Genomic DNA, 12,866 nt, shown 5'->3' with positions numbered 1-12,866 from the left:
CCGCCCGCGTCCAATGGGATGTGGTCAGGATGGAACTTCAATTTTCATACCTTGCCCGCTATCCGTTATTACTTGCATTGGATATCACACCTCCCTTCAGTGTTCGCCGTGACTCTTACAATTCTGTATCATGTTGGATTTCGAGGATAGCGCGTCTGAGCGCGAGAAATGCTTCACCACCATCACTCAACTGCCCGCCTTCGTGGATCCCAAGCAGATCCCGAGCAAGAAATCACCCTTCTCCGCCATTCTCAACCACCCTCTGACACATACGGTAATTGAACTCTCGTTTATACTCTGAGTCTCTGACCATGAGGCTGACAACCTTGATTAGGTCGAGGTCATCCTTCCAGAGGCAGTCTATACCAGCATTCAGCCATCATTAGATGCAAAATTGACTAAGCCTCGATATGCTCGAGTATTCATGTCCCCTGCTGATATGCTCGAGGGTGATTTCTTCAACACATATATAAAATCCGGTATCTTTATCTCCCCTCGTCTATGCAATACCTGCTAGACGGCATTGCTAGAGCTCGTCCAAGCTTTTTGAATCGAAAGGCTAACACTATTTCTAGGAAATGTCATCATGATCTCTGAAGGCCGTTCCGGTTCGGATACCGTATTTACCCTCCACAATGGTTAGTGCTTTCTCAAGTCTATAACAAGACAATCTGTCACGGATTTTAACTGTTGACATTGTTGAACTATCTAGGGATCTGCAAAATTGAACTGGGAAAAGAAATACATGAACGCACAGGGCTGAACGGAAAGCCCATCCGCAGCGGTGGCAGGAAGCATGAAAAGGAAAGATTTGGTATGTTTCGAGTCCCCTCTCCATTCAAAAGTGTTACCGAGAAGACGAAATTGATCTAATCTTGCCACTAGTGATTGAATTAAACCTTCGACTACCTTCAATGTTGCATGGCAAAAAGGGGTTTGAGCGAATTGTCTGGGCCTTCAAAAATGTTCTCAATCAGTCCCTGGCATGGCTCTTCTGCGACCTGGATCCCACAAGCCAGAATGATGGTAAGACTCCCTAATAGTATTCTCGATCGACGAATGACATACTGACATGCGCAAAGAATCCAAACCTATTAAGAATCTTCACCCACAGCTTCTGGAATCAGCACCAACACAAACTAAACTCGAAGGTGTCCTGACCCCGTCCCTGCAAAAATTAGTATCGAAAGAGATGCCTGAGGCAGTAATCCAAGATCGATGCGGTGGACTTTCCGAATGGATTGCCATGGTTCAACTTCGATCACCCCATATTTCTACCGGAGATTCAGTCGACCCGTATCTCAGTCGCTACAGTGTACCAGAGTTTGATGAGAAGGCGACCCTTGATCTGGTTTGCCTAAAATGGCATGGTTTCATTTCATCGGCTTGGACTATGCAGATTTTTTTGAATCTCTTGTGAGTGACCAAGGTTCTAACTCGCACAGAAGACGCCATGTTTCGTCCCATACTCTGTCGAAATCTGGGCGAAAGTACTAATTTTACTGGCGGCAGGTCAACAACGGCAAAGCTTACTTCGGTCGATCCTTCCCCTTGGTTTGTGATTTCGTCATCGGCATTGGATAGGCATGCTGTTGAGGGAAGAGATGGATTCAGCATCGCAGTTTCCCCAGACATACTGTCGTCGAATACACGGATAGAGGCAGAGGCAGAGACCCAAGACCGTGAAGCCACTGCGCTGAATACTCGACATGCCATTTGTTGGGAATTTGTGGGCGCTTCTAGCCCATGAAACTATGTTTCCAGGGGTTCAACTATTCAATCTAACCTTGGAACTTGATAAAAAACTCTGTTAACTTTTTGCTACTGGCTATACGGGCACTTCGTCCATCGAAAGCCACAAACGTACTAGTACTATTATTTTTACCACCCCAATCAAAATATCGACGAAAGTAATCCTCGCTCTCCGCAGTGTACGACTCATAATCACGTCGTTTCTGCTTCAAGCTCGAGGGCTTTGAAAATTTTCTCATAGATTGTCCACGGGTCCAACATAATACAGAGAGCGGCGAAATTTTGAGGGTATTTTGGCTGAGAATCATACGATGGAAGTAGAAGCAGCTTCAAACAGAATTCATTTTTATTCAAATTAAGGACGGGGTGCAAAATACAAATTTTCTCATTCCATCGTACAGGCTATTAACTTCCACTGCTTGATAGTAACACACACACCCAATCACGAATTCACAATTTGCGGACAAGACTTGATGATAAAAAATACACTGAACAACTCCGAGCAAGACAGGCCTGGAGTACAAGAATCAATATACAAAATTTCCAGACTTTGAACGCTCCGAATATAATAACAATACAAGACATGACAAGACGATGAAAAATACACTGAACAATTCCAAGCAAGACAGTTCAAGAATCAATATACAAAAAGACATATTCCGCTTTTCAACTCTTCAAACACCCCGAATATAAAAAGGACAAGCCAGGACCCTGGGCCAGACTAGGTCTTGTTGACTCCCATCTGAGCAGCTTAAGCTTATTGAAAGAACTGGATCTGTCTTTCCTTGGACGAATTTAAATAGAGCGACCTCCCATCTTCGCGGATGTAGAATCGGGCGTGGTTATGGGGGTTGGCGACAAAATCCGTAGGAAATGTGTTGGTGAATTCGAAAATTCTTGGTGCCGGAGGCTGTGACGTGGGCTGGGGTTGAGGCTTAGGTTCAACCGGGGCTTGTGTTTGCAGGATTTGAGACGGGCCAACGTGGCCATTTATTGGAGAGGGCATGTAAGAGATTGACCGATAGGAGGATGGGTCTTCTTGCACGAATTTATGGCGTTGTTGCTGAAGCCCATTTGATTGCTGGAAGCTTCGCGGTCGTGGTATTTGAGACTCTTGTGCCAGTGGTCGTCGAAGCCCGTGTTGTTGCTGAAAGCTTTGTGGTATCTGTAACCCTTGTGCCAGTGGTTGTTGGAGCCCGTGTCGTTGTTGGAAGGCTTGTTGCTGAGGCCAATTTTGCTGGAATCTTTGCGGGATTTGAGACTCTTGTGGTTGCTGAAAGCCTTGTTGTTGCTGAAAGCCCTGTTCTCGTTGAAGCTTTTCATCTTGAAGAGTCTTCAGTTGTGCTTGAAGTTTGGATATGTAGGCGCAAACTTGAGGATATGCCTTGTTCAAGTCGGATGTTGATTGAGGTGGTCCTAGACACTGAGAAGTATCCACGAACGAAGCCACAGACACAGGCATAGGGAGAGGCATAGGTACAGAGAATTCCGGAGTTGGTGGTGATGAAATAGACGGAGTCTCTGAGGTCTCCCTTGCGGTTAAGGGTGATGGAATGGATGGAGTCTCTGATGTCTCCTCTACGGTGTTCGAGGGATTTTTCATGATCTTCGAGGGATCAATAGTCATGGTCTCCCAGGGATCGATGGTGGCCGTATATCCAATAGTTGGAGTGGAGACACTTCCTTTGGCGCCTACGTTTAACTTATCCAACTCATCATCCCAGCAGAATTCCTTGAAAAGGTCATCGAAGCTCGGTGGTGCACCTAACGTTTCATCTAACCCCATACAATAATCGGATAGGTTGACTGCATCCATGTTTGGATAGAACGAGAGTATAGCAAAAATGATAATAAAAAGAAGTGAGCGAGAGTGAGGGTGAAGAGAGTGTGGGGTGAGAGCGAGTCCGTTGAGCAATATACAAGCAAGAAGTTTTTGTGTATACTGTATAGACTGCAGTGAGTGAAGATGGTATGAAGAGAGAGGGAGAAAGAGAGAGGGCAAAAAAGATGCTGAAAACCAGCTGTATATGCCTAGGTGGGATGAAAGATGACGGCTTCATAGCGAGTCGTTCTGAGTGGTGATGGTATAGGGCCGCTCTGTTTTGATTTTTCCCGGGTGGAAGTAGCGGAACCCTTGGATAGCCAGATTAACTTGAACCTTGGAACCAAAGGAGCTGGGACCTGAATTTTCTTCTACTGTGTATACCTAGGTACTACTAGTAGTACAATGTATAACCCAAACTTATAATTAATGTATGGCAGCCGATACTAGTAGCAGCCAGGGACAAAATTATTATTGCCGGGCAGCATCCTAGTCCTGCCTTTTGCATGTAAAATATTGATCCATGGCTACTAAGTACTACTCTTTATAAGCGAAGAGGTAATTAGACAATACCTACGTAGCTACTAGTTACCAAATAGTTAGTTACTACCGGGGTAGGTACGCGTAGGTAATGGCCACTACCTCGGTAGTTAGTAGTACACAATCTTAAAAAATTACAACTACACCGCTACAAGAATTGGAGCGATCGTGCTCATGCAGCGGAATAAGTGATAGTTAGGCAAATATTAAAAAGAGGGAGTTCTAATAGAGGGAGATGGTTGGGCGGTCTGGCATTTCATCATTTCGTCCCCCTTGGCTAGGGAGAGAGGACCAATACAAGACAGTGACTATGTCAGGACTAGATGCTTTTTATGAGAACACCTTGTTATTGGAATGAATTCCTGATTTGGATTCAAATATTCTCCTACACGATCAGGGCTAATAGTCCATACTTGAGTGTAGCGCGACACCGGTTTGCTTTATTTTTGTTACAGTCAGTTACCCAGTTGGGCGTGATTGCCAGCCAAGATACACTCGAAAATTTTGAAGCTCTATTTACTCTCGACTTCCATTTATAAAAGATTTTGAAGCCTCCGAGCTTAAATTAGAAACAACTTGAAGGTAGCTATGAGTCGTATCCTGCGGAGAGCGAGGTCAAGGCCGTTACTACTAGTAGTAATTAAGTATCGATATCTTCAAGTTGGTTGTGTGGTAAAAAGAATAGTAATGTTGGTTGATATTGACCATGCGCCAATAAATGACCCCATGATGGGATACCTATCAACGCCCATGCAAATAAAACCATCTCCTCGATACTCCGGTGAGCTCCCTGCATGTTACACATTTGTTATTTCGCTAGGTAGCCATGCAATGTACAAAGTGCTTTCCAAGTAAAAGAAAAGAAAAGAGAGAGAGAAACAAAAAATCTAGGACCAATATGAAGCTAGCCAGAAATATCATTAACCAAGTCCTGGAGGATCGGTCTGTTACCAACAACTGTGTTTCCATTGAAGACCTTGGTGCCCGTCTTTGCGGGTTTGCGGACACCAGGCTGTCGAGAGCCCAAAGGGCTAAGTGGTTCGCGCGACGACGATTTCATATTTGCATTCGGGGGGGTTTTTCCTTCCAGAACCATGTTTCTTGCCGACCTCGGGGGATTGGTATTGCGTGGAAGTCAGGGCTGTCGGTTGGAAAGTATGATTTTCTGCAGCGCCTGGGGGCAAATTGTAGACCCAACCCTTGTCTTCAACGAGACGAACATACTTGCAAAGGAGCTCGTTACCGTCACGGAGAGTAGTTCTGCTACCCACAACAAGAAGCTTCGTGCGGGCACGTGTGAACGCAACATTGACACGTCGCCAATCACGAAGAAGATCACCGACATGATTCTCGGGGTTATTTCGGACGCAGCTTAGAATGACGACCTCTTTATCACGGCCTTGGAACTTATCTGCGGTGTGCATCTCAAGATCTGGCGAATATCGTCGAAGAGTCTGTCGGAGAACGGCGAGTTGGCTGCGATAGAACGTGATGACACCGATGTTTTGGGCCGATATCCCGCTGGCGATGAATGACTCTACAAGTTGAGAGCATATAACGGCCTCGGCGTGATTCACAACCCGTTGTCCCTGTGCGGCTTCGAGAGCGGCGGCACCAAGAGGATCGGTGTTGACTAAGAGGGTTTTGGCAGATGGATCCACTAAATCTCGAAGCCAGCAGCGCCCACGGTCTGCACCCATACACATTCCTTGCCCAGGCTGTGAAACGTCGAAGCCAGCGGAGTGGAAACTCTCAAGGGCATGAATGTTCGGTATCTCGAGTGATCGAGCAGCGACCTGCGGGGTGCCACACTTTAGACGACCAGAATAGATAAGCGCATTGGACAGTAGCATTATTTCTTCGCACATGCGATATTGATGCTCCAGATTGACAACGGAGTCGGGCTGAGAATCAGAAAGTAGCTTGAAGAGACTGACGTCCAGTCCTCCTTCTTGGGCTGCCTTGTTTTGCACCAAGGGGGAAGCTGGTAATGATCACCCACAAGGATGAAAGTCCTGGCCATGCGAATTGGACCCAAGCAGACCGGCAGCGTTATTTGCGAGGCCTCGTCGACGATGCAATAGTCAAAGATACGCTGGTTGAAAATGGGATGGTTCACACCAAGGCAAGTCGTTGCTACAACCTGGGGTTTTTCGTATGAATCCTTCAGTTCCTCGATGGTTTTCTTTGGAATTGCCGCCAAATCGGCAAATTCGTGTACATCTGGGTGGATCTTGGTGGCGGCACCAATGCGAAGAATACGAATATCATCATCGCGTATTTTGAGCAGAATGTTATCGACTGCGGTGTGGGTATAGGAAGTGAGGAGAACGCTTTTCCCCTGCGCAACGAGAGCCCGAATGATGTGAGCGATGGTGGTTGTCTTTCCAGTTCCAGGCATCCCAAGAACCAACGCGTAGTCTTTTGCGCTCATGACCTTGTCGATTGCTTGCTTTTGGTCGACATTGAGGCTATCAGCACCGGAAATGGTATATGCAGTGGATGTCGACTTGAACTGGGGAGCTTGACCCTCAACAATCAGCCGTCTGAGATGCCTTGCTTGGTACAAATCCTTGTCCATCATGCAGACAAGATTGTTGCGAACAAGAGCCATGCCGTTGCTAAACTCATCCTTGTCGATTCGATAGACGACTTGTTCATTGGGGTCCTCCAAAGCTGACTGTCCAGCACTTTCAATTTCCATAATCCCTTTGAAAGACTGATTTGTCTTGGCATTGAATCCAGCTTTCTTTGACCTTGCGTCGTGTAGTTTTCGATCGACAGCGACTGTGATATGGGATGCACTGACGTGGACTACATACCCATTCGCGAGGGCAAAATGCCCCTTCTCATCCGAGACAACAATTGGTTCACCAACGGAGATCTGAGATTCGGCGAAGGAGAAGTTAGGGGATTTTTGTCGTTTGTGAAAAGTGTAGCGGTAGCGATTGATTTTTGAACCGTTTTTCTCCTCGGATGCAGAACGCAGATCGATGACCACATCGCCGAAGCAGCGGCCGAGAGGCTCTCGTTCATTGCTGAGCAGAGTCCACAGTTCTCGTCGGAATTTGACCAAATTTCCTTCTTCTTTAGTGAGAAGTTCATCCCATTTGCGGAAAAAGTCACGGTCTGCCTGACCTAGATGCTGTGTCGCAGCCTCAAAATCGTCACCAAGGGTACTGGTTTCGCCATCACCACCTTCTGCGAGCTTATGGTAAATAAGGCAAGGGGTTTTCGCATAGCACCTGTTGCACATGCGCGCCTTCTTGAGCATCGGAGGGAGTTGCATTCTTTCACGGATGAACCCTGCCAGTTGGTTGCGCACTTGCAGCATCTGAACAAGCTCATGTCGAACACCCCTAATACTGAGCGTTCTGGAGGTTTCAAGGTAGTACAAGAGACCGAAAGTGACATCAATATCTTGCGCGGCATTAGTAAAAAGGCATTGGGGTTCCGTTTAGGAAGAAGAGTCATACCATATCGATCAGAAAGAAGAAGAGTGTACAGAGCTGTTTGAGCTCTGTGGCCTTGGTTTGTATCTCGTTTGCCGGTTTTCAACTCCAATGGAACAACCAGATTCTTGATTCCCTCGTCATCACGGCATGCGACTTGAACTGTGGCATCGATGTTTCCCTTGAGTCCATACATTGGCGACCAAACATGTTCCTCGACCTCGAGCAACTTGTTGATGCTCAAGTTGAGTTTTGCACTGTTGCGATCTTCAACAGTGGAGTTGGCCTATCGGTGTGATCAATACAATATCCAATCATTTATTCAATGTCAAACTCACCTGTGGCCTGGCATGCAGGAAGGTCTTTGCCCAATCTAGAACTGTCGGAATTTTCCCCATGATTTCCTCGACCGCATCTTGGACACTCATGTTGATTGCATAAAGCTCTTCAATATGTCCCAGGAGGACGCGTTCAACCAAAGACCTCAAAGAAATCATGTCCCATTGATTGGCCTTCAGTGCTTCCTGGAAGACTTCGTGGAAGAAGACACCGAATGCTTGCGGCTTCTCCAACTGAGCGAAAGCCTTGATGCGATCTTGCAAAACAGCACGGCGTTGACAGTCAATCGAATCTGCCACCACTGTGGCAGATATCAGATGATCGGGGTGAAGAATAACCATATGGTTGGTATTATTCACAACACAGCAGCCGGAGGAGTCATAGTCCCCGATCAAGTGAAGATATGAGTCCTTGCTGCAAGGAGTATCGAACCATGACTCTCTTAGGATGATGACCTTCCGAGCCTTTGTCTTCTCGTCTTCAACAGAGAGCACCTACTAGCTCGTCAGCTGAGCTCGTATTTCGGAGATGGGGAGGCTGAGAGAAACGGACCTGCTCGGGTTGTGTACGCCCTTTCGGAGTCACATACGTGCTCTGCGCAATCTCCACGACCTGGTAACGTTTGATAGCTTGTCGGCCGTTCATATTCTATTGTTGAGCTGTCTTAGTATATAACTAGAGGGAATCCGCTAAGAATAACAAACATTATCCGCGTCCTGTCCTGCCTCTTTCATGGTCTGTTCTATCGCATCCAAGTCGAAGTCATCATCGAATTCATCCTCGGATGATGCTGCTTCAAATTCTTGAGCCGGCATATTCGGTGATTTGACCCGTTTCCTATCAACCGTGGTTGTAGCAGAAGCATTGGCCTTCTTAGCAATATGCTGTTTGGAGATAGATGGTTTAGACGAATCGACATGTCCCTGCTTTTCGTCACATTTTGCAAGCATCTCTTCGAAGTTGTCATCGAAATCTCCATAGTCTTCATCAAAGTCGTCTGAATCATCAGGTTTGGGTTCGTTATTCATAAGTTTCTTAACAGTTGGTGGTTTACTGTTCATTATAGATGGCTGCTCGGGATGGTTCGGTTGTGATTTGTCTGCAGCAAAGCTCGACCAGGCAGAGGAGCCGAATGAGTGAAACTCCTTCCGATCTGTGACCGAATCGACGAAAGGGTCCGCCGAGGCATCTACCAAATCCATAAGATCCTGGTCGAGGTCGTCATCTCCAAAGTCTGACGAGTCACCTTCGAAATCATTCCGATTGTCGGTATTTCGGCCATTCTCTGGAACGGTAAGCAGTTGTTCGGCACCGGAATTCCCCAGGCCTTTGCGGTCAATTATTGGAGACGAGGAGCGGCATCGGTGGGCATCAACGCGTTGCCGTAGTGGAGAGGAGCCAGGGGGGGGCCCATGTCGGTTGGCTGAGGCGGGTGGAGGCTTTTTTCAATAGTCTCAAGGAGAAAGTTAATCCGCGATGGTTGCTTTCGGCCCGAGTCCAAAACATTGCTACTGGTGCGGGTGAATATACCTCGACCAGAGCCCTGCTCTTGTCGATTGAATCGTCGTCTCTTCGCTCGGGATGTTGGCCATTCGGCAGCACAACTGATAGATCGCCTCAAGCCGGACGAATCCCGACTCGTTCTCCCCGAAATGGGGGTTTGAGGAGACGAGGAGAGAAGGTTCGCAAGACGGTTTGGAGGGAGGTCGTCGGCTCCACCAGCCATATTCTTGTCCATATAATTATTCCACAGCTCTGCGGCAAGATCATGTTGGGGGGTCTTGAATAGAGCTTGTATAGATTGAAGATCGAGAGGTTCTTTTGATTTCTTCGAATTCGGGTGCGAAGGGGAACCGGCGGAAGATGAACTGTGCCGTCGCTTCTTTCGACGGCCGCCAGGTGTTTGGGACGAAGTATCCGGGTTTGAGCTCGCAGGTATATGCTGCCAGACAACGTGGTCCACAGGAGTCACCTCCGGGCCTGGCGCTGGGTCGAAAGAGTCTTCAGCATTGCTTATGAGGTCTGCGAGTGGAATTCGATTTCCTGGTGTCTGCGGGCATTCTTTAGCCGGTCGAGATTCGGTCGCAGGAGCCTCTGCCGATGTGTTGTTTTTTCCGGGAGACATATGAGTCGGTTCAGTCGGTCCTACCACGCCATTCAGCCATGAACTCTCGTTCTCTTTATTCCCATGTACAGGCTTCGTCCCGTCTTTCGAGGTCGTTTGGTCGGAAACTGTCTCCTCTTCTTGGAAGCGGAATGCATTCAACTTCGTACGTGAGCCGGAGGAGATTGGATATGATTTATTGTTTGTCGACATGCTGGTGATCAGATGATCTCCAGGAAATTCCAAGGTCGTGTTTAAAGTGGATAATGATGCATTCTCGAGGCCTCGGCCCTGGGCGAATAATGTGAGCAATAGAGCTTGCGCTCAACAATTAGATGGAAAGGACGTACTGATTTGCGAGTGATGTGTATTCCAAAATAAAAAAAAATAAAAAAAAACAATTTGTGCTGTGATCAGGGTACCAGAGATAATACAGGTAGGACTTGATAGTGTTGACAATTTGGGGGGGAGCTTTGAAACGAATGGGGGGTGCGATGCGATAAGCAACGCGTCGGAGTGCCTTAAACGGGGTCGCGCGTCGTGAATTGCCGCCAGTTTCATCAGGCAAGAGAAATCAACCATGTGACACCTGATAATTTAGGCAGCAAAAGGCGGACAAGGAAAAATCGCCCAACTGGGACTAGCGTATAAGTGGTCAGCTCCCCCAGCGGCCTTTTGCGGCTTCAACATCAATCCGCCCCTCCGCTCGTCGCTTCCACAGTGCCATACCAATTGCGATTGTTGTCGTCATCTCAGGCAAGGCGATCGTCAATCGGCCTTGATATCCACCTTAAAACCTCTCAACTCCGCCCTTTTCAACCTTCCCTAGCTCCCGACCCCCCTCATCTTCAAGATGTACGCTCGACCTGTGTCGCAACTCCTCCGCTCGCGCTGCCTGCTGCGCAGCCCGCAAACCCTCCAAAGATTCTCGACCCAAGGCGCTCTCCGTGGCGGAGACCACGGTAGCCACTACGATCCCCCCCACTGGCTGGCTCTTCGGTGTCAGGCCCGGCCAGAAATACGAGAAGGAAGGCTGGGAGGGAATCTGGTACTACGGATTCATTGGCAGCTTCCTCGTCGCTGGCGTTGCATATGTTTTCAAGCCCGATACCTCGTGAGTGCCCATCTCCTCCTCATGAGACCTGTTCCAAACAGGGCTTTCATGAATCAACACCCCCCCTCGAGGCCAATATGGCCCGTCACCCTGCATCACGGAGACTAATTCTGATTACAGCATACAAACCTGGGCTCTTGAGGAGGCCCGCCGGAGACTGGAGGCCGAGGGTATCCTGGAGGACCCCGAGAAGGCCAAGAACTAAACGGACTAGTTTCCGGGCCTATTCTGTACACTGTACATAAAGAGATCGGAAAAGGACAATCCCGGTTTACACCTGTACCACCTGCGGTGGCAGATATGATGTTCCGTTCCTTTTCTTAGATGGGGTTTTCGCATTTCTTTCCATTTTCATTACTTGTTGTACTACTTGATATTCCGTTGAGTCTTCTCTCCATCACATGAATAAAGATGGATCAAAACAATGATATTCATTATTCTCATATTTCAAACTCGCCCAGCTTCGCCAAGGTTTCTCTGGGTCATTCTAAAGGGTCGTTTTATTGACTGAAACCACACATGTTTCTATATCTTCATTCCTGTGCGGTTCTGTGTTCTCCGCTTGACTTTAGACCTCCGGGTAGAGATCAGTACGTCTCAGTAGAGGCATCTCTCGCCTGATCTTGGCCACTAGATCGAGATCGATTTCTGCTGTCACAATTTCTGGTTCTTGATATTCGTCGCCGAGCTGTGCCACCACTTCACCCCATGGATTGATGATCATGGAATGGCCATAGCTTCGCCTCTTCTCGTTATGAGGGCCTGCCTGGGCAGATGCAATTACATAGGACTGGGTCTCTATGGCGCGTGCTCGAAGTAAAGACTCCCAATGAGCCTTGCCAGTGGGGACCGTAAAAGCTGACGGATAAGTGATAATCTGGGCATTTTGGCGTCTCAATGCGAGGCTGATTTCCGGGAACCGTAGCTACATACGCACAGAATCAGTTAGATACCAACTCAATCTTTTTGAATAAACAGATCCAATTATCTGGCACTTACATCAAAGCAAATTGCCAACCCAACACGCCCAATGGGAGTTTCAAATGGAGGCAGAATACTTTGTCCTGGCTGAACATTTCTGTTCCGAATGTTAACGAAATGTTGAAGGCTGACAGCTCCAGAATTTGCGTGATAACTTACGTGCTCTCTTTCAAAACAGGACCCCCTTTAATATCGACATCAAACAAGTGGACCTTTTGATAGCTTTGGGTGATGTCGCCTCTATCATCAATCCAGACGAGGGAGTTCTTGAGCCTGTTCTCAGAGGCAATGCCATGAATTCCAACATTGATGTGCAGTCCTGATAACTTAGCTGATTTCTGAAGCTCGGAAACAAAACTTTCTTGTTCCGGTGACTGGGCCAACGAGAGAGATTCATCTGCTGATGAGGCAATATAGTCTGCAGCCTCGGGAAGAAATAGCACCTGCGATAGCGTTAGATATTACCAGCTAAATAGGAATATATTAAATGACAGAGAATATCTCCTACCTTGGCACCTGCAGCAGCAGCTTTGCGAACTAATACCTGACACTGCGCTAAATTGGAAGTTATGCTTGCAGTTGCGCATAGCTGACCCACGGCCTACATAGAAAAGTAGCTCATCAACATTCTGCTTCAACTTTGCAACAATAGAGAACCTACGGCAAGAACCATATTGAAAAGAGTTTCTGATAAGATAAAATCGAGTTCTTTTGCGAGAAATAAGAGAAATGTGCAGGTGGTAAGTGGGGGAGTTGCTCAGT

At 47.5% G+C, this 12,866-nt stretch overlaps 5 protein-coding genes across 5 annotated transcripts; 2 read left to right on the top strand and 3 right to left on the bottom strand.

Annotated features, from left to right (window-relative positions):
* Nucleotides 1-130: 130 nt before the first annotated feature.
* On the top strand, nucleotides 131-1,750 carry N7533_005510 (ribonuclease P protein subunit p40; the record flags this gene model as incomplete). Its single annotated transcript, XM_057102160.1, has 7 exons — nucleotides 131-274; nucleotides 335-479; nucleotides 576-638; nucleotides 713-814; nucleotides 886-1,026; nucleotides 1,083-1,416; nucleotides 1,513-1,750. 7 exons carry the CDS (start codon nucleotides 131-133, stop codon nucleotides 1,748-1,750), a joined length of 1,167 nt encoding a protein of 388 aa, XP_056961790.1.
* Nucleotides 1,751-2,509: 759 nt separating this feature from the next.
* On the bottom strand, nucleotides 2,510-3,568 carry N7533_005509 (uncharacterized protein; the record flags this gene model as incomplete). Its single annotated transcript, XM_057102159.1, has 1 exon — nucleotides 2,510-3,568. The coding sequence occupies one exon, from the start codon at nucleotides 3,566-3,568 to the stop codon at nucleotides 2,510-2,512; it is 1,059 nt and encodes a 352-aa protein (XP_056961789.1).
* Nucleotides 3,569-5,145: 1,577 nt separating this feature from the next.
* Nucleotides 5,146-10,222, bottom strand: N7533_005508 (bifunctional ATP-dependent DNA helicase/ssDNA endodeoxyribonuclease DNA2; the record flags this gene model as incomplete). Its single annotated transcript, XM_057102158.1, has 7 exons — nucleotides 5,146-6,018; nucleotides 6,117-7,534; nucleotides 7,591-7,852; nucleotides 7,905-8,399; nucleotides 8,458-8,553; nucleotides 8,610-9,190; nucleotides 9,256-10,222. 7 exons carry the CDS (start codon nucleotides 10,220-10,222, stop codon nucleotides 5,146-5,148), a joined length of 4,692 nt encoding a protein of 1,563 aa, XP_056961788.1.
* A 640-nt stretch (nucleotides 10,223-10,862) lies between these two features.
* Nucleotides 10,863-11,328, top strand: N7533_005507 (uncharacterized protein; the record flags this gene model as incomplete). The annotated part of the gene is made up of 3 exons (XM_057102157.1): nucleotides 10,863-10,877; nucleotides 10,948-11,123; nucleotides 11,244-11,328. The coding sequence occupies 3 exons, from the start codon at nucleotides 10,863-10,865 to the stop codon at nucleotides 11,326-11,328; spliced, it is 276 nt and encodes a 91-aa protein (XP_056961787.1).
* A 363-nt stretch (nucleotides 11,329-11,691) lies between these two features.
* On the bottom strand, nucleotides 11,692-12,777 carry N7533_005506 (carbon-nitrogen hydrolase family protein; the record flags this gene model as incomplete). Its single annotated transcript, XM_057102156.1, has 5 exons — nucleotides 11,692-12,048; nucleotides 12,123-12,201; nucleotides 12,264-12,547; nucleotides 12,613-12,705; nucleotides 12,766-12,777. 5 exons carry the CDS (start codon nucleotides 12,775-12,777, stop codon nucleotides 11,692-11,694), a joined length of 825 nt encoding a protein of 274 aa, XP_056961786.1.
* Between the last annotated feature and the right edge of the window lie 89 nt (nucleotides 12,778-12,866).

The sequence above is a fragment of the Penicillium manginii genome (assembly GCF_028828005.1).
Source record: "Penicillium manginii strain IBT 31320 chromosome Unknown utg000004l:1.0-7231830.0:1.0-7236170.0, whole genome shotgun sequence".
In the NCBI taxonomy this organism is placed as follows: Eukaryota; Fungi; Ascomycota; class Eurotiomycetes; order Eurotiales; family Aspergillaceae; genus Penicillium; species Penicillium manginii.
Note: the sequence above shows the minus strand (reverse complement) of the source record. Positions and strands in the feature narration are given on the sequence as shown.